Source organism: Panthera uncia, chromosome F1 (genome assembly GCF_023721935.1).
Source record: "Panthera uncia isolate 11264 chromosome F1, Puncia_PCG_1.0, whole genome shotgun sequence".
Lineage (NCBI taxonomy): Eukaryota > Metazoa > Chordata > Mammalia > Carnivora > Felidae > Panthera > Panthera uncia.
This window is the reverse complement of record NC_064813.1, coordinates 59,377,865-59,397,417: the sequence shown is the minus strand read 5'-3', so window position 1 is coordinate 59,397,417 and position 19,553 is coordinate 59,377,865. Positions and strand designations below refer to the sequence as shown.

The window sequence follows — 19,553 nt, the reverse complement described above, 5'->3', positions numbered from 1 at the left end:
TACACACATTATATATACATACAATATGTACAGTATATACACATTATGTATACATTATATACACACATGTATGCACACATTATATATACATTACATACACTTATATATAATTATATATTATTTATATAGATTATATGTACATTATACACATACATTATATATATGTACATTATATACATATTGTATATACTTATATTACATGCACATTATATGTATACACATTACATATACATTATTTGTACACATTATATACACACATTTTATATACACACTTTTTATATATATGTATATATATATATATACCCACATTACATATATATACACATTGTATAGACACACATATATATACACATGAATACACACATATATACACACATTATATATGTACATTATATATATGCAATATATATACACACATTATACACATACATTATATATACACATCATATATGTATACATTATGTGAGCGTATATGTATACATGTGTATACACACACACACACACACACACACACACACACACACACACAGTGGGGGAGTCTGACACATACCCTGAAAGTTTTTATTTTCTTTATGATTCCAGTATCATTTAAAAGGTATAATTTGGAGAGGACTGCTCCCTTGCCCCCATCTTTATATTATTTCATTTTCATCAGTTCTCTGGTTTGGGACCTATTTATGAGTTCTGAATTCTGAGTATAAACGCAAGCAACAGGGGCACCTGGGTGGCTCAGTCGGTAGAGTGTCCAACTTGGGCTCAGGTCATGATCTCGTGGTTTGTGAGTTCAAGCCCTGCATCGGGCTCTCTGCTGTCAGCCTGTCGGTGCAGAGCGCACTTCGGATCCTCTTTTCCCCTCTCTCGACCCCTCCCCTGCTTGTGCTCTCCCAAAAATAATTTTTTTTAAATAAATAAATAAATAAATAAATAAATAAATAAATAAGCAAGCAAGCAAGCAAAGGAGTGCCCTGGGTGGCTCAATCGGTTAAGCGTCCAATTTCGGCTCAGGTCATGATCTCACTGTCCGTGGGTTCAAGACTCAGGTCGGGTTCTGTGCTGACAGCTCAGAGCCTGGAGCCTACTTCTGATTCTGTGTATACCTCTATCTCTCTGCCCTCCCTCACTTGTGCTCTCTCTCTCTCTCTCTCTCAAAAATAAATAAATAAACTTAAAAAAAATTTCAATAACTAAATAAATGCAAGCAACATCTAGGCTAAGGTGCACTGTGTTCCATCAGGCCAGTTTCTTACTGGCCACGTTTAGAAACCAGCTGTGTTAAATCTTACTAAATCCAATTTCTTTTTAAGGAGTATCTGCTTCCAATGATACATAGGATCTGTACAATGATATAAAAGCTAAGTTAAGTGCTAACATTTGCACTGTGTTTTTTCCCCCCTCAACTAAATCTGTCCTCTCTACCTGAGCAGGGGAAAAAAAAAAGTCAATACAGATGAGTGCTTTGCACTGTGTGACTGACCTCAAGTTTCCATGGTGGTTTGGGGCTCACAGTGTATCCTTTCAGTGTGCTTTGCTGATCTCAGCAATTTTCTGTCTTGTTTTATTTAAAGCCAGATGGATTTCGAGACCAACAAAATGTTAATTAGGTGGGTGTGCAGAGTCTGTGTGGAGAGTTTGTGTATCCCATCGATAGTTTCAAAGGAAAGGTAGAGGGGCGCCTGGGTGTGGCTCAGTGGGTTGAGCCTCTGACTTTGGCTCAGATCACGGTCTCACAGCTCATGAGTTCGAGCCCCGCGTCGGGCTCTGTGCTGACAGCTCAGAGCCTGGAGCCTGCTTCGGATTCTGCGTCTCCCTCTCTCTCTGCCTTTCCCCCGCACTTGATTGCGCACTCTCTCTCTCTCTGTCTCTCTCTCTCAAGTATAAATAAAAATTTAAAAAACCTTAAAAAATAAAAAGAAAAAAAAGAAGAGAAAGGAAAAGAAAAGAAAAAAAAGAAAAGGTGGAGAGCAGCTGGGTGTCTCCGTCAGTTGAGCGTCTGACTCTTGATTTTGGCTCAGGTGGTAATCTCATGGTTCATGAGTTCGAGCCCCATATCAGCCTCTGTGCTGACAGCTGCAGAGCCTGCTTGGGATTCATTCTCTCTCTCTCTCTCTCTCTCTCTCTCTCTCTCTCTTTCTCTCTCTCTTTCTCTCTCTCTCTCTCTCTCTCTCTCAAAATAAATGAATAAAATGTTTTTAAAAATGACTTTAAAAAGAAAAGGTGGAGAATAGGGGTAGGTGAAACCGTGTGGGTCTGGAGAGGGAAAATACACTCAGAAGTGAATGTTGGTGGTGGTAACGTGCCCGTGGTTCCCTGCCTAGTACGTGGAGGGACTGGGCCGGACCTCTGGTCTGTGACTATCTATCTCTGCTTCCTCCTACTTTTCTCCTAATTGAACTTTGCTAATGGAATAAACTGACAGACTGAGCGAGGTGGTCCCAGGCTCATGTGCTGTCTCAGCATCTTTGCCATCATCTTGGGTGGACAGGTTATAGGCTGGCCCTCATGGGGCGAGTCCTGACCATTCGGATGCCATCGCCCTCTTTCTCTTTGCTACCTTCCTTGAGACCAGAAATTATCATAAGATCTTTCACGTGCACGAGGGATTGGCTATGGAGTGACCAGGAAGATCCACTTGGAGGCATTACCATTGGCTCAAGCATCTTGGGGTGGGGTTTCCTGGCAGTCTTGGAGGGGGTGGGGAGGGTGCAGGGGCTGCTCTCCCAGAGTCCGTGGCCTCTTCTGGAGGATATGCGACACCAGATTCAGTCGAGTGGATGAGAGAGTAGAATTTTGCCCCAGCACAATTTAATTAATGCCCAAGCTAAAGTGGGGCAGTTACATTTGTTTCTTAAGAATGGCTCAGAGGGGTGCCTGGGGGGCTCAGTCAGCGAAGCACCTGACGTGGGCTCAGGGACTCAGGTCATGATCTCGCGGTTCACAAGTTCGAGCCCCGCCTCCGGCTCTGTGCTGACAGCTCGGAGCCTGGAGCCTGCTTCGGATTCTGTGTCTCCCTCTGTCTCTGCCCCTCCCCTGCTCGCGCTCTGTCTCTCTCTCTCAAAAAAAAAAATAAGTAAACATTAAAAAAAAATGTAAAAGAATGGCTCAGAGGTGAATCTTTTACTTTTAAACGACCCATAAATATTTTTGTTGATAAAGCAATTACAATTCACCAAATAAAATCCAGTAGGGAAACGCCCACAGACCCCACACACGAATGCCCTCACTTGCAAAGGTGCGGAGAAGAGGGACTGTACCACCGGGTGCTTGGGTGATCCCATTCTTTTCGTTCCTTTGGGGACTGGAAGGGTGTCTAATGCAGGAAATGGGTACAGCATTGAACTATTTTCTTAAGGAAGCCTCTGTTAGTGGTGATAGGTTCTTCACAGGACTTTGGAGGTTTGGGTAAATAAATTCAAGGGACAGAGTAACATGACCAAATGTTACTCAAAGATCAGTCAAAGGGGCAATTTCCCAGTGAGGGTCCTGGACCGACAAAAGAAGGATTTCACTGGAAAAGAAAAAGTCCACAAAGCAAACTTCAACGATGCCATCACCCGTGTGGTAATTTTATTTTGGTGACGCAGAATGTTAAGGATTCCGGCATGAACGCAGAACCTGGGGCCGGTCGTGCATGGTGTTTGCGTACAGGTGCACAGGCTTCCTCCTTTCCACCCCAGCTGGCTCCCTTCCCTCCCGCCACCCTTTCTTATTTCATTGCTCTTCTACCCGGTGCCTTTTACCCTCTGCTCTAACTGCCCCTCTTGGGCCGCGTGACTCAGCATGCCTCTTGGCTGTCTCATGTGTCGTGAGAGCCCAGCTGCAGGGTCCCTTTTAGCACAGGAGTTGGGATTTCCTTCCGAACGACGCTCGAGGTTGCTTCTTGTCATGCCTGTTGGAAGCCAGGAGCGTGTGGTCATGCTGATATTCTGTGTGATAGGATGCCCTGAACATTTATACGCTCCCTCGTACTGAGCTCATACCCACCTTCCTGGTGTCGACCCCGTGGGCTCCCTGGCTGGGGCTCCAGAGATGACTGAAACTGACACCCCCCCTTTGGGGCTCCCCAGATGACACCCTACCTGGAAACCGCTCTTGATTCTCGGATCATTCCAGTGCTTGCGTATCTGTCGGGCCACATCATGCCTGCTGTCCCCATCCCCAAACGGAAACGGATGTAGGACTCCTTCTCCTCGGCCTTGAATCACTTCCCTCCTTTCCCACGACTTACCCCCAATTTTTTTTTCCATTTTTTTTTAATTGGAAATTCTTTTCATGTTCCCTCTCAACAAAGACTTGGCTGCTGACAGCTAAACTGGGTTTAGATGAGTGATTTATTTTATGGCAGGTTGTATGAGGGTAGTAAAAAGAGACTGCCTGGCTCTTCTGCTGATTTACTAAAACACTTGATCTCTTCCAGTCCAAACCACTCCCCCCACCCAAATGGCCACGGCGTTTTAATAAAAAGCAGCCATCTCATCCATCTGAGGCTCCTCCACCCTACCTGGCTTCTCTGAATGTCCAAAACAGCTTGTTAAATGGGTGTCACCCTGGTTTCGAACAGGACAGAGTCCTCCCCCCGGAATGGAGAGATCTCTGTGTCCAGAGATAAATATTCCCCACTTGACGGCCAATTTGCCTTCGTGCTGTTTTGTTATTTTATTTTTTTACTGAAGAATAATTGACATTGACATGCAAGATATCTTCTTGCCTTTTTAGACTTCTCTACCCTCCCTGCAGGTCTGCAGGAAAGGTGTTAACATTTCCATCCAAAATGACTGGATGTACGTGGCTTAGGTTATTTTGGAAATGTGAAAATTCGGGCTGATCAAATATTACAGCGTCAATGAGTGTAAAACCACAAACTCGTGGAAATCTAAAATTAGAAACGAAGAAGGAAATGTCTTTTCTTGAATTAAAAATTTGGCAGTTTGGGGATGAACGTGAAGATTATATTCTGTTATAATTAAATGTTTTACTTTTGAACTTTCTTTGTGGTACAATAGACATAACAGAAGTTCTCATTTTGACCATTTTTCAGCCTCCAGGGTGCAGTTCGGCGGCATTAGGTGCATTCAGTAGTGCAGCCGTCACCACTGTCTGTCTCTGTGTGACACTCCACCATCTTTCCCCATGTGAAACTCTGTCCCCATGCAACACTGACTCCCAGGCCCCTGTCCCCAGCTCCCTCTACCTTCTGCCCCCGTGAATTGGACGTTCTGGGTAGCTGGAGCATCGTTACTTTCTGGAACAAAGCAGTCCTCTCCTGGCATTCTCCCCCCACTCTCGGTATCCCCTCACCTGATCCCTCATCCATTCTGCAGATGCCATTTTGCAGGCTCTTTGGTGATTTGCTGAGCCAGTGACACAGCCTTGTTTTTATTTTTCTTCATTTGCTCGCTTGGGTTACCACTAACCCTCCCCTCCCACTGTGTCCCTCTGCAGTCTTGAGTATCCGGGGAGCCCAGGAGGAGGAGCCGACAGACCCCCAGCTGATGCGACTGGACAACATGCTGCTGGCCGAGGGGGTGGCGGGCCCCGAGAAGGGTGGTGGCTCGGCGGCAGCCGCAGCCGCAGCGGCGGCTTCGGGAGGCGCGGGCTCAGACAACTCCGTGGAGCACTCCGATTACAGAGCCAAGCTGTCCCAGATCAGACAGATCTACCACACGGAGCTGGAGAAGTACGAGCAGGTAACCATGGCCATGAGGGCATCGGGTGCCAGGACCTTTTAGGAAGGACGAAGAACCTCTTAACTCAGGGGCTTACAGAGACCCCGGGGGCCAGCCTCTGCGCTTCAACACAGAGCCCCTGGTCAGAACGGAGTCCACCAAATCCTCGATCCAAATCCTCGAGTCTACCAAATCCACTGTTAAAAACCCAGGCACACTGGACATTAAGGCATTTTAAAAACGTAAGTTGTAAGCGATGATTTCAGGAAACATTACTAGTCAATGTAACAAACACTCAGGCTGGGGCTCCAGAGCATTGGCCCCTGGCGTGCAGTCAGGTCTCATCAGGGTAATAGAGGTCATTAGCAGAGTCACCACCTGACCTGTGGGGTGGTCGCTGGGTTCCTAGGGCTCTTGTTTGCTCATTTGGGGGAGGATTCCTTATCTTCTGGGTACTCATGGAATCCTACGGGAAAGGATACTAAAATGTAGCCTTAAAGCCCTTGCTGTACCCAGACTCCATTCAACTGAGAGTCAAACATGTTCTTTTTGTATATGATATAGAATAGGATACTCACCTCCCTCCAGAAGAAGAGTAGAAGGTCTCAGGGGACCCCTGTAGGCAACAAAGTTGGATTCCAGTCCTGACACTCCACGGATGGCCCGTAGGACCCAGTGGTCCACATATTCCACCCAAAAGCTGGTGATGTATGGCAAAGAGCTGTGCATTTGGCATCACAGGACCACAAAGACCATATGAAGGAGAGCATAAGAAAGACTTTAAATTACAAAGCAGTATGTAAAGTGTACGTAATAACAGAGCTCCTCTCTCTAAGAGACCCTCCCCTCTACGCACACACACGGGAATTTACATATCCATTCTGCTTCCTGTGGTCAGTAGGAGCAAAAGGCCCTTACACCAGTGGTTCTTCCACAGTAGGCGACAGGTGTGTTTGTTGTCACATTTTTGAAGGCAGCATTATCCTGAAGTTCTGTAGTTAACCTTCATCAAATTGCTGGCTTTCCGGCTTTCTTTTCTAAGAGTCACGAAAGAAGAGGGAGCAAAAGCAAATCAAAAGACCCTGTACAGTCCACTCAGGACTATCTAGGTACAAGGCAAATGCAAACTTAATAGAAAATTTAAATTTTAAAGTAGAAATAGGCATTTTAAATTTTAAAGCGAAGAAAGTTTCATTATTGCACTCCCGTCTACCTCTGAAATGGATTTCTACCGAGTCCCTTCTTTTATGAGGGGGAAAAAATTGCTGTGAAGCATGAAGCCAAGCATGGAAGCTCAACGATCAGATAAGCCTGGGGAGGGTTTGAGGGGAGGAAAAGAGAAGCGATCTGGTGGTAAGAACCTGTGAGTCATTTCTGTTCACCTTCTTGGGAGACAACATACATTCTTGCCACAGTGTTGGCTCATGGAGACACTTCCCAAGATCTCAGGAGATGCTGAGCCCAGGTAGCGGGCTGATCCCTGAAGCTTCTCCAACCCGATCCATCACTGTAGAGTTCAGAGTCTGCCCTCACCTGTGGGATAGCTTGGGAAGACAGATGGAGATATTTCCTATAAAGGTCTCTAGCCTCTTGAGTTCTTCCTACCCAGTGCTGTTCCTACTTGACCTGCAAGATTAAGCCTGGTTATAACAACCTATCTAGACCTGCCATCCATTTAACTCCCTCCAAACTCCAGGGGCACAAGAAGGGCCCAGAGGGTGGCTTCCCCCACTAGACCCATGACTACGATGGATATTAGGCTGGAAGGTGTTGAAAACTGGCTTTATTCTTAGCTCAGGTTGCCAGCAACATAGAAGAACTGACTGTTTACTTGATTTAAACCCCCTTGTCATTTTTCTACGCTCATCCAAAATGAGTAAAACGCTGTTGCCAACAGCATTGCACTTGTCTCTCAAGACAGTTTTGTGGTTGGGTACCCAGGACAAGAACTGCCACCCTCTCCATTTTGATACAGGTGAGGGAATGGAGATCAAAAGGCTTAGCTTGTGTATCTGGGTCACACATCCTGTGAAGGGCAGAGCTTGCCCTGGAATCCAGTTTCTGAGCCTTAGTTTATGGGCTCTTATAAGAACACCACCTGACTGCACTCAATATGGAGAGAGTGTGGACTTGTGTAGACAGGGAGGGAGTCAGCTTGTCCCGTGTTACTTCCATGGACTAGGTTACTGGTACCTAAGAGAGGCCAGGGCTAATATGCTCCTGGATATCTGCCTATTTTAAATAATAAAGATGTGGGAAAGCAGAAACTCAGAAAAACTCCCATCGGTACAGGACAAATTATACAAGTATGGTGGTGATCATCTGTATTTCTTATTCTTAAAAAAACTAACAAATCATTTCCTTAGTTTCTGGGCAAGAACTGAATCCTACTTAACACACTTTGGGTGTTTAGTAATTTATTAATACTAGTTATATTGTTAATTATAGTAAATAACGGATTGTAGGGAAATTATGGCATTAAACTCCTCACTCATATGTCTGGGAGATGTATCTTCTCCACTTTTCTGTGACCATTCCTCGTAGGAGCTTTTTTAAAATCAGGTAACTTCAGGAAAGTAAAAATGTCATTCTCTACTTTAGTAGTACGTGGGTAGAGTTGCCAAATTGGCTATTAATAGCTGACTCTGTTGTTTTTATTGGTTTTGTTTTTAGCATGGTGGTGATAGATGACCAGACGATCAATTAGCTTTCTGCTAATTAGGTATCATCGCCCTCCTCAACCCCATCCCTTAAAACAAAAACAAAAACCCCCTACCTGAATCAGCCTTTGATTCACCCTGAGGTTATTCCGTAAAGAAAGCTTCTAGAGATGTTTATTAGACAGAAAGGAAAGAAATTCTTTTATTCAGTAAATGGTGTTGGTAAAATGCTTTTTCAGCAGATCATGTAGGTAGCTAAGGTATATAAGAACTGATGCATTCTGGGGCGCCTGGGTGGCGCAGTCGGTTAAGCGTCCGACTTCAGCCAGGTCACGATCTCGCGGTCCGTGAGTTCGAGCCCCGCGTCAGGCTCTGGGCTGATGGCTCGGAGCCTGGAGCCTGTTTCCGATTCTGTGTCTCCCTCTCTCTCTGACCCTCCCCCGTTCATGCTCTGTCTCTCTCTGTCCCAAAAATAAATAAAAAACGTTGAAAAAAAAAAAAAAAAAAAGAACTGATGCATTCTAATAGACAACACCATGATGTCAGAAAGCTGAATTTTATTCCAGCTGATATATTTTTTTTAAATGATGGGTCTTGGAGCTCTCCAGGGTTCTCCAGCTTTCGTACATAATGCTGCTGGGGCGTGGATGGGGCTGAATCTGTAAGGCTGAATTGGGCTGGGTTGGCGGGTTCACGGCTAAGAGGACCCTAAATCCTAGTTATATTCTTTGCCGAGATTGGCACCAAATCCATTTTGAAGGAGTGAGGGAAGAAGGCAGGCTCAACAGAGTACAGGACAGAAACTTAAAACCCTGGCCTGTTGAGCGGAATGTTCGAGGCGGGGGCTTGTCTTTAGTCTGCGGCTCCCAGAAACGCCATTGCCCTGGAACCTTGGAAGGGTCCCTTTGAAATCCTTGGGGTCTCTGGGGCACCCGGAATGGCACCTCCTGAAAGTGACTGCCTTTATGACCGTCCACAGTGGAGTCGGCCCCGTCACAGAAACTTTCAACCTCCGAGGGTTCTGTGTAGTTAGCGAGTTGTAACCTCAGCTCTCCCCATCGCTGGCACTTCGAGAACACCTGACCTAACAGAGGCAGCCCAGCTTCCCAAGGTGGAAGCTGGCAGGATCTGAGGAGGACTCGTGGATAGTGAAGGTCCTGGGAAAACCCAGATCGTTATGCTCTGTCCGTCTCACATGGACTTGGACCTCGCCTCTCCTCTCTAGTGTGTGTTCCCGAGCAGCTGCCTCGTTCCACCTCAGCAGTGGGTGAAAAGACCCCACTGTCTGTTTATGGCAGAACAGAAAGGGCCCCAGGATGAAATGCCTTGAATAAACATCAGATATTGTGAGTATTTTTATTCCCTGTAATGAAGCGCATTATTGTGAGCCCAGCACTGCGGCTTCCCAGCAGAGAGCGAGTGCCCTTGACAATGCCTCCCCACATCCAGCCCCTCCTCCCTTTGAGCCCCCACGAGGTCAGGAGGCTGCAGGCTAGCGAGGTGCAGCGTTTGCCCGCAAAGCTGGTTGGGATGCTTGCTGTGTGCCTAACCCAGCACTCCCCACCCCGTGGCCTCATCAAATCCAGCTAAGTGGATGCCAGGTTTTCTGTCCTTCCCTTTGTTTACAACTGGGGGCTGGGTGGGCAGGGAGGAAGCTTATCATACAGATCTTGGGTTTATATAGTAATTTTCTTAGTGGAGAGCAAAATGCTATGTGGACCTGATCTACGGATTTATCTTCAGCATTTGCCTGCAGAGTAGAAAGCAGGTGTTTATCACCCTGTTTATTTTTACCAAGAGAGAAACTGGCACCCGGACACATCCTTCTGCAGCCAGACACACACCTAGTAAGTCATCTGACCCTTACCATCCCCTTTGAGGTGGGTGCTGCCACCCCCAATTCACAAATAAGGAAGACGAGTCACAGAGAGATTAGACAACTTTCCAAGGTCCCACAGCTAAGTGAGTCCCAGAGGCAGGATCTGAGCGCAGACCATCCAGGCCCTTCTCGCGTGCTCCCCTGTGTTTGCGAGCACGGTTCACTCCATCCACAGGTCACTGTACAGGTCCATAGTTGCTGCTAGCCTTGCTACAGGTTTGCAGTGATTAAATCTACTCCCTCAGATGCATAAAACGAGGCACGGAGTAGTGATAGGCTTTGCCCAGACACTTAGGGAGGCGGGGTCAAAGACCAGACCTCCCAGTCTCCAGTGTAGACGTTGCCTGGTCGGCTCCGCACGTATCTTTGGCCAACCAACCTCAAAGGATTTCTTAGAGAAACGAACAGCGAGTGGGTTGTTGGCACTGCATTCTTGACAGATGTGAAAGGCTTTGCGCTGGAAAAACAGGGGCCGTGCAGTGTTCTCACGAATGGGTGTGTTTCTGTTATTGATATTAAGTTGGAGCCCTTTGAGTCCTTGGTTCTTCAGCTGTCCAACGATCGTCTTGCCTTTTTCGTTATGAATCTAATACAGTTTTATAATGTTGCTGTGAGTTAACCTGTGCATAGATATTTTATTGAACGCTCAGCTAAGGAAACCACATTTCAGATGTTAAGAAATAGTAACCACAGGAAGGGTAGTGATGTTCAGAGGAGCAAGTTTGGACGGAAGTCCCCGGCCTGGAATAGGAAGTGTTAAGGGTCCTGACTCAGCTGGTCCTTTTTTGCCATGTGCCTTCAGAAAAGGCCCTTCCTCTCTGGGCCACAGTTTTCCCAACTATAAAATAAGAAGGTGGGAAATATGATCTTTAACTTCCCTTCCAGAGCTGATGGTATGTTAGTCTAACCTGAGAGTTTTCCTTTCTGCAGAGATGGCTTCTGAATCCTCAACATCATGTGTTGATGCTATTTCTACAAGGCCTCTGAGGACAGATCCCTTTTGTGTCGTGGCTTTAGTGGGTCTTCCGAAGGCCGACAGAGGAGGCAATTCTCATAATAAAACTAAAAGGAGAAATAGGTTGATGCAAAATCTCCCGGGAAGGTTAGCTTTTAATTCCATGATTCCATTTCTTTGGCTGTTGATGCATATGAAAATCAAACATTTGGAAGTTCTAATATATCAGAGATAATGAGCAAGGCAGAAGTTTATGTGGTATTTGGCCCCCCAACTGTCTCTGGCTGTTAACATTGGGGTGAAGGGCTGTAGAGTGCATTTTTTAAAAAATTTTTTTAGCATTTATTTATTACTGAGAGACAGAGCACGAGCATGGGAGGGGCAGAGAGAGGAGGAGACACAGAATCTGAAGCAGGCTCCAGGCTCCGAGCTGTCAGCACAGAGCCCGACACAGGGCTCGAACCCACAAGCCACGAGATCAGGACCTGAGCTGAAGTCGGACGCTTAACTGACTGAACCACCCAGGTGCCCCGCGCTGTGGGGTGCGTTTTATACTCGGATTTGTGTTCTCACCTTTCAACTACAGTAAATCATGAAAAACAGGAATTCTTTTTTTCCCTTAAAAGAAAAAAAATGTCCATGGTGGCCAAAAGTTAAATTCAAACAGGATGCAAGGTATTTCTAAGCAACCATTTACTTCATCCCTCTGGCGTGACAACACCCCACGAACTTGTGTGGGGTGAGTTGGCTTCCCTTGTGCCAGTGTCTAGAAAAGCCCACCCAGCCTTCCGTCCGGGCCCGGACCCTCCACACGGCCCCTGTTTGTTGTCCTGCCGTTCCAGGCGTGCAACGAGTTTACCACCCACGTGATGAACCTGCTGCGGGAGCAGAGCCGGACCAGGCCCATCTCCCCCAAGGAGATCGAGCGTATGGTCAGCATCATCCACCGCAAATTCAGCTCCATCCAGATGCAGCTTAAGCAGAGCACATGCGAGGCCGTCATGATCCTGCGCTCCCGGTTTCTGGACGCGCGGTGAGTCGCCAACGGGGCCGCCTGTCCGCTGGCAGGGGCGGGGTGGGGCGGGCGGGGCAGGGGGTGGGGAGGGCATCCCGGATCTGGGGTTGGGACCCACAGCGGTCCCTGTCCACAGGCTCCATTTTCATCGGGTGAAAGGCCACGCCGAACGGCAGCCTGCGGAAGTCTCTTGGGTCGGGTGCAGGAGGCTGCAAGACCGGATTAGCGTTGGTTTCAGACAGCTCCGGGAGCACGTGTGATGGGGACGGATGCTTGCTGTCACCACCGCGGCTCCCTCTGAGTGCGCGGCGGGGATGACCAAGCTGGGTGAGGGCAAAAGCTGCACGTTTGTTTTCATAGCACTGGGTACCGCCGTGTCGTAGCTCTGGGCCCCTAGCGGTCTTCCTGAACGCTGCAGTGACGCGCGTCCCCCAGCAGGACAGTGCGGTTTGAGAGCGAGATCTCTTCCACCGTATATACGGGCAGGGCGCGCACTCAGTTCAGCTCAGCAAATATTTGGAAGCGGATTGCCCCGTGCGGCGCTCCGGGCTAAGTTTTAGGAGGACGGAGATGACTGGGGCCATGGTCCATGGGCCCAGAGGAGCAGGGGCTGGTCTGATGAGGCACCAGATTTTCAATCAAGGCTTGATGTGTTCCGTCTGGCAGTGCTACTCCTGACCTCACGTGTGAGTTCACAGAATTCCGGTGAAGAAACCCTGGATGGAAAGGTCCTTTAAAAAAAAATAAAAATAAAAAACAGAACAGAGAGCAAGCAATCATTTCTTGGTCCTTTACTCTCTCGACCAGTGGGTTTATGCATCTCTCTCTGATTTCCTTTAACTTCTGTTTCGCGGCCTGCAAGCTGGTGATAATCCTATCTTTCATTTACTCCGGAGGAGTATTTTGATCATCGTTCCAGCGGCCACGTTTTCAGAGTGTGGGCGCCCCTGGCGACTCACACTCCCCCTTAGATTAGCCAACCTCTACAAATGTGGCTTTCATCGTTCATTACTTCGATCCCTAAAAATCATCCCCATCTATGATTTTAGTTATTAAAGCTCTAGGTATGTCGGGGGAGTATGCCATTTCATCGTTTATAGTTTTGTCCCTTCTCAGTGAGACAGAAAGACTCACTGCTCCTGGTAGAATTTTTTCGCTGCCACCGTCGTGCCTTAGCTCTCTCACCTGTATCTCTCTCTCTGTTCACAGTTGTGGTCTTTGCAATCCACAGACCTCTCTAAAACTCCTGGCATCTCCTAAACTCCCTTTCTTTCGGGGTGTTTTGGGTCGCACGGAGCATGAAATGAGACTGCCAGCCAGCAAAATGTATCCCTGGGCCCCCAGAATGCCAGAGGGTTAAGTCAGGACAGAGTGAAAATACAGACAGCTTTTCCCAGCTGGGGAAGACTCTGGAGGGGGGAGGCAGCGTCGCCCTGAAGCGGGGCCCCTGTGCGTCGATCTCCCTGGCCTCGTGGCCGCTGCCAGCCCGGCTTCTTTAAAGCAGACTGTTGCACACCGTACGGAGTGCAGGTGACTGGTGACCTCTGTCTGGGTCGGTCCCGTGCCCGTGCTACAGCCACCGCCACTCTGCGTGGCTTGTTTCCATCCCCATGGAAACTCCCCTGGTTAAAATTCTGGAGTTGGTATGTGTGTTGGCAGTTCCTGAAAAAGAGAAAAGTTGGGCCCAGACTGGATTTTTTTTTGCAGAGAGAACCCGGGGAGAAGGGAGGCGCAGAATCATTGTCTTGTTGGATTTCTTCTCGCAGGAATTGGGCTGTGTGCAGTTGGAGGTCAGACCCCAAACGAGGCGAGCTTTGTACACAGTTGCTGTCCTTTCCACCAGCTTTTGCCTACATGGTTCCAGTTGGCATCTGAAGGACGGTCACTTAACAGAGGGTCTCTTTCCTGCTTTGGTTGCAACCTTTGAATCCTTGCCTCTGAGCCAAGCTTCAAAACGAAAACAACTCAGCTATTGTCATTGTTACTAGCATTGATTTTGAGGATATATTTGGTATCAGTGAAAGAATATAACTCCAAATGCCAGCCCATGGCTGAGCAAAATGGCTTTCTCACTCAAAAATAAGCGTGGACCTCTTGATTGGGGTAGTTCATTTCCTTGCTTGCTTCCTGTGCTGTAATTGGGGAGCTAACTTGACAAACCTTGGTGAGAAAGACGGACAGACAGACTCGGTGCTGATATTCATGTGCGTGTGATGGCCAGGGCTTCATCCCTGAAAGATTCGATGGAAGACAGACAAAATACAAGGGGACTTTGACTTAGTAATAGGATTAGTCTTTGTAATGTAACAGGTATGTAGAATCGAAGGGTCCTGCTTTGCTATGTAACACTCCTTGTCTTAGTTTCTCATGACCACCTAACGGATTACTCAAATCTAGCAGCCTCAAACAACACAACATTATTACAACACAGCTTCTGTTGTTTAGGTGTCTGGGGACAATTTAACTTAGTCTCACAAAGCTGTAATCTGGGTGTCAGCTGAGGCCGTGACCTCATCAGAGGCACAGTTCCTCTTCCAGGCTTATTCCCGCCGTGGGCAGCATTCAGTGCCTTGTGGTTGTGGGACTGAGGTCCCAGCTCCCACGAACCACTCTCTCCATGGCCACCTCCCATCTTGGCTGCTTGCTTTCTTCCCGGAAACCAGCAAGAGAATCTCACTATTTTAAGGCTTTAACATCATCTCCCTGAACAGAGAATGATACCTTTTTATTGTCACGGCCACACTCGGGGGAGGGCGTGGATGCCAGGCTGGACTCTTACGCCTTTCTAGAACTCTATCATCCATACCCTTCAGCTGAGCACTTGGTCCAGCTGTGTCCATTCACATCCTGTCCTTTTTCTCTTCCTTCCGTTGACTTAACAGTGCCAGAAAAACTCATTCATTCATTCACTCATTCACTCTACATTTATTCTCTCCTGGTATGTACCAAACATTGTGCTATAAAACTTGGTAAAGTTATTGTCAGCATCATAAACACAGTTTTCTCAGTTGAAAGAGAGAGAACTTGGGAACACTCTTAATGGTTTTCAAGCAATAATTTTAACTTCTGTTTGGTAACATTTTGCTGGAGACGACACTAAGACGATAATCAGATATCAGAAGAACACCTCTGCATTTCACCCCGAGAGAGGGATGCCGTAAAAACTAATTAGTAAAGCGGAAGACGACAGGAGGGAAGGACATCCAGTAAGGTCTGGGCAGACTGGCCCGTGTTTCGATTTGTGTATCTCATTGAGTTTTAGTCTCTGCCAGAAGCTGTAGCAGCCACTGGAATAACTGGGGTGGGGAGGGGGGAGAAAAACATATATAAATGTGGGTCCCACCTTCAAGGAGCTCATTGCACTTAAAACCGCATGTTACACGTGCTTACCTCCTGGCTGCACCGGAAGGGGAGGCGGAATGCAGGACGGGGCATCTCAGAGCTGGCATGGTGTTTGCCAAATAGCCTCCACCCCCCGTTGAGCAGAATGAAACAATGTGATCCAACTTTGACAAGCAATACTTACTGGAACGCTTCCCGTGTGTGAGGGCACTAGGGTTTCAAGGATGAGTGACACATGGCTCCTGCCCTTGAGGACTTTGCTGTCTAGCTGGGGAGACGTATGTGAGCTTGTGGCAAATGCTGTAGGAGAGGAGTACACAGGGTGGTGTGACGAGGTCAGGAGCATGGAAGTCACGAGTGTCTTTGGGGAATGGAGAAGCAATGATGTGGCTGGACGAAACTACGCAGAGCATGTTTAGGGATGGGGGAAATGAGGCACCAGGGATAGGCTAGGTCCGCTGCAAAACCCTAAACTATACCCGTGAAGATTTCAAAATTTGTCCTGGTGAGCAGCAGAAACCTTCAGAGCCGTTTGAGGACGGAGTATAGTCATCGACAGCGAAAGTTCCCAAACTGCACGGCGTGGATTCCAAGTCTGGCTACCTTTGTAACCCTGTCCTCCCTAGGACTCCTGTCTGTAAAGTGGGGATAACCCTATACCCAGGAATAAACAAGGGAATAAGAAAACAAAAACCTTAGTATAGCGTCCAGAATATCGTATTCACACAATGATTCAGCTAGAATATGCTAAGGATCACCGCGTTATAGATTCCTTATTATTATTTTATTATCATTATTGTGATTGTGATTGCTGTGATTAGCGACATGATCAGACAGTGGCCTATCGAAACCCATTTCAGAACTAGAGTGACAGTAGGCTGGAACGGAAGAGCTGGGTTTGAAGGACTAGACCTGGCAGAACTTGCTTTCGGGCCCGTCATCGGACGAAGGTAAGACAGCAGGAGAGGCCGAGTCACTCCCAGGTTCTGGCAGCTGTGAGGTACTCAGGTATTTGAATGAGCGGATGAATAAATTTAGACACACCGAAGCGTGGCTATGGGGATGTGGGTAATGGAGAAAACGGAGCTGATTTGGGTGCGGTGCGATGCTGGTTTTGGAGACGCGGAGTGTCTAGGCTGTGCGATGGAAGATGGGCAGTGATCCCCCAAGAGGCGACAGGGCGGGAGGCAAGACAGTTGGTACTTAGCAGCGTATGTGTGCTGCACCTGCACTTCTCACTCTTGAGTCTCTGTGATTCAAAAGTTTCCATTCCTAAAGCGCCACATGCATCCAGTGCTATTTCATCAACCCCCACATTTCTTACGTTAACAGCCTAGATCCCCACCTCCCAAGACCCAGAGTCTCAAACGTTAACCTACCAAGCCGATCCCACTTCAGGCCAAAGCCAGGGGGGTCGCTCAAATAAGCGTATCATCAGAAGTATGTTCTTTTCACTAGCTCTCTTGAAATTCTGCAAAGTCCTGATCTTGGGATCGCCAAGGCCCTCAGCGGAGACCGTCACGGAGAGAGGTGATAAGCGAGCCCATCAGAGTAGATGAGACCGCCTAGGGAAGGTTGCACATCGCAATGAGAAGAGAGTCGGGAACAGCTGTCTGTACCAGCCCCACACCCACCAGCTCATTCCAGAGAGGCTTCCTTTGAGCTCAGTTGGAAGACTCCCAAAAAATACAGTGTGATGCTAATGCAGACAGCTGAATGAATGAACCAAGGTTCTCCCAATTAGGGGAGCCTTCAGGGTCCAGTTCCCCAGGCCTAAGACAACTGTTTTCTTTAGGCAGGGAAGAAGCCAGAGGTTACCGAAAGCCTGGCCCGGAGCCCTTGTTAGCCACTTGGCTACTTTCCTCAAATTCCCAGCAGGCGAGGACTTTTAACAAATGCCTGTTTTTCGAGTTGGGCTTTTTTAATCCGTTCTGCCCAATTTCTGATGCTGGGTGACCCAGAAACTCAGCGTGATTTGGGAAAGTGACTCGGGCTTGGCATAGTCTGGACAGATGTGGTTAATACCTATGGACAGATGGTGTTCATCCGGTAAAATCAGGCACTTTATTGTGTTAATTAATCCAAGTGGGACCCTGAAAATACAATATTAGCTGAATTTCCTGTCTAGCAAGGCGATCGGTGCTTTCTGTTGGGCTAAATCGGGAACTCCTGTATCCTGGCATAACCAAGGATGTTCTGGAAATCTCTTCCATAAGGAAGAGCTTTTGATAAAAGCAAGAAAGGCAGAGTGCTAACAGAGCTCATTTAACGATGGGGTCCCCACCGCCTCGAGGAGGGCCAGCCAGCCTCTGCTGTGAGCCGGGCGTCCCCAGACAGCTCCCCAGCTGCCCACAGGCCAGAGCTGTGAGGAGGCAGTAAAGCGATTCTCACTTTAAAGTAGTTCAATTAGCACTTTTTTCTTAAAGACAGAAAAACACTTTGGTTCCGAAAGTGGTTCTCTTCCTTTCAGCAACCTGTGTATTAAGAGGATTTCTGCGGGCTTTTGTTTTACCATTTAGCAGCTGGTCTTGGTGTGATTTCTCTCCTTCTGAGGGAGGTCAAGCAGTCCAGGGGGGTGATTCTAGTTTCTTCCACACCCTCTTCCCCAGATGCCTTTACAGAACATTGTATGCATTTACCTGGGAATGGAAGAAAGGAGAAATGCTCGCTTATTTTTAACTTATGGCTATAGAGTCTCTGTAATCGGCAGGAGGCGATTTGTGTATAAGAAAGAGGGCTGGGTTGTATAGTCAGGCAGACCCGAATTGAGGTCTTGGCTCTATAACCTACCGGCTGAGTGAACTCTGGTAAATGGGAAGACCCGTACCTATCTCGCTAGACGTGTAGAGTGAGTAATTTGAGTTGATGAGTGGGAACATCCAGTGCCTGGAGCCTGGTAGGAAGAAACACCATCACCGGGCATTCACCATGTACCAGGCACCGTGCAGAGCCCTTTCCACGTGTGGCCTCATTTTCCTGTTCTGGTCACCCTGCGAGGCCAGTGTGACTCCTTTCGCTCTCAGCTGAAGAAGCTGAGGCTTGGAGAGGCATCCCAGCCCCCCAGCGGGCATTCAGTTGGTCCAGGATTCAATGTCAAGGTGGTTGAGATGTACAACTCCATGGTCCTCACCCCTCTGTACAAATATTGGCGACTGATTCTCTGCCCCCCGTGAGGCACCACGAAGCATTTAACAGATGCTTTCCGCGGCGGTTTTGGCACCCAGCCCCTTTGTGCAGATTTCCCCTAATTCCACGTTTCGCTCCAAAATTTGCCTTTTCCCAGAAGGAGATCCTCGTCTCTCCCTTTTTATGTGCACTCGGTGTGAACTTTTTTGTCCTTCTTTCCTTTCTGTTCATGAAGGAGGAAGAGACGGAATTTCAACAAGCAAGCAACGGAAATCCTGAATGAATATTTCTATTCCCATCTCAGCAACCCTTACCCCAGTGAGGAAGCCAAAGAGGAGTTAGCCAAGAAGTGTGGCATCACAGTGTCCCAGGTAAGGGGCCCTCAAAAGGCTCAGCTTCTAGCCTGGCTGTGGTGGAGCCCACGTGGCAGGGTCTTGGAGGTGTGGCTTTACCAAGCTTTCATGCCTTGCTCGCTTTAGCATCCATCTGCTAAAGCCCTAAAAGTGGCAAGGTGAGCACCTGATATGTTGAAATAGGAGAGCTTCCAGGTAAGTCCCTGGGCAAACTAGAGAGGGTCCAGCAGAACTGGAGGAGTAGAGTACAGTATAAAAACAGGGTTGGGGTTCTTCCCGTTGAATGCTCGGTTGCTTTAAAAATGGGCCAAGGTTCTTACGTGTCCTGGGAAAGCCATCTGCATTTGTCGCATGGTTTGCTCAAACACAGGCCATTCCTTAGCTCATCTTTTGCCCAACCCAAGAAAGAGCCAGTGAATGGAACTTTGAGAGGTCCTCTCTTGACGTGCTCGTCTCTGTAACTGATGGGAGGCAGGACTTTTAACATGTCTCTGTGATGGCATCAGAATGGTTGCACAAAATGTCACTGAGTGCCCCCTTCCCCCAAAGAGCAATAACCA

At 47.7% G+C, this 19,553-nt stretch overlaps 1 protein-coding gene across 9 annotated transcripts in view; it reads left to right on the top strand.

Moving 5' to 3' along the window:
* The window catches only part of PBX1 (PBX homeobox 1), a 289,525-nt gene that overhangs the window by 231,805 nt on the left and 38,167 nt on the right, over positions 1-19,553 (top strand). For all 9 annotated transcript variants that reach the window (XR_007458868.1, XR_007458870.1, XR_007458869.1 and 6 more), the window contains 3 exons: positions 5,440-5,684; positions 12,000-12,190; positions 18,876-19,011. Coding sequence is in view for 5 of the 9 variants with exons in the window: in XM_049634591.1 (XP_049490548.1) it covers positions 5,440-5,684; positions 12,000-12,190; positions 18,876-19,011 (572 nt within the window). In the remaining 4 variants the exon portion in view is untranslated. The remainder of the gene's footprint in view (positions 1-5,439; positions 5,685-11,999; positions 12,191-18,875; positions 19,012-19,553) is intronic.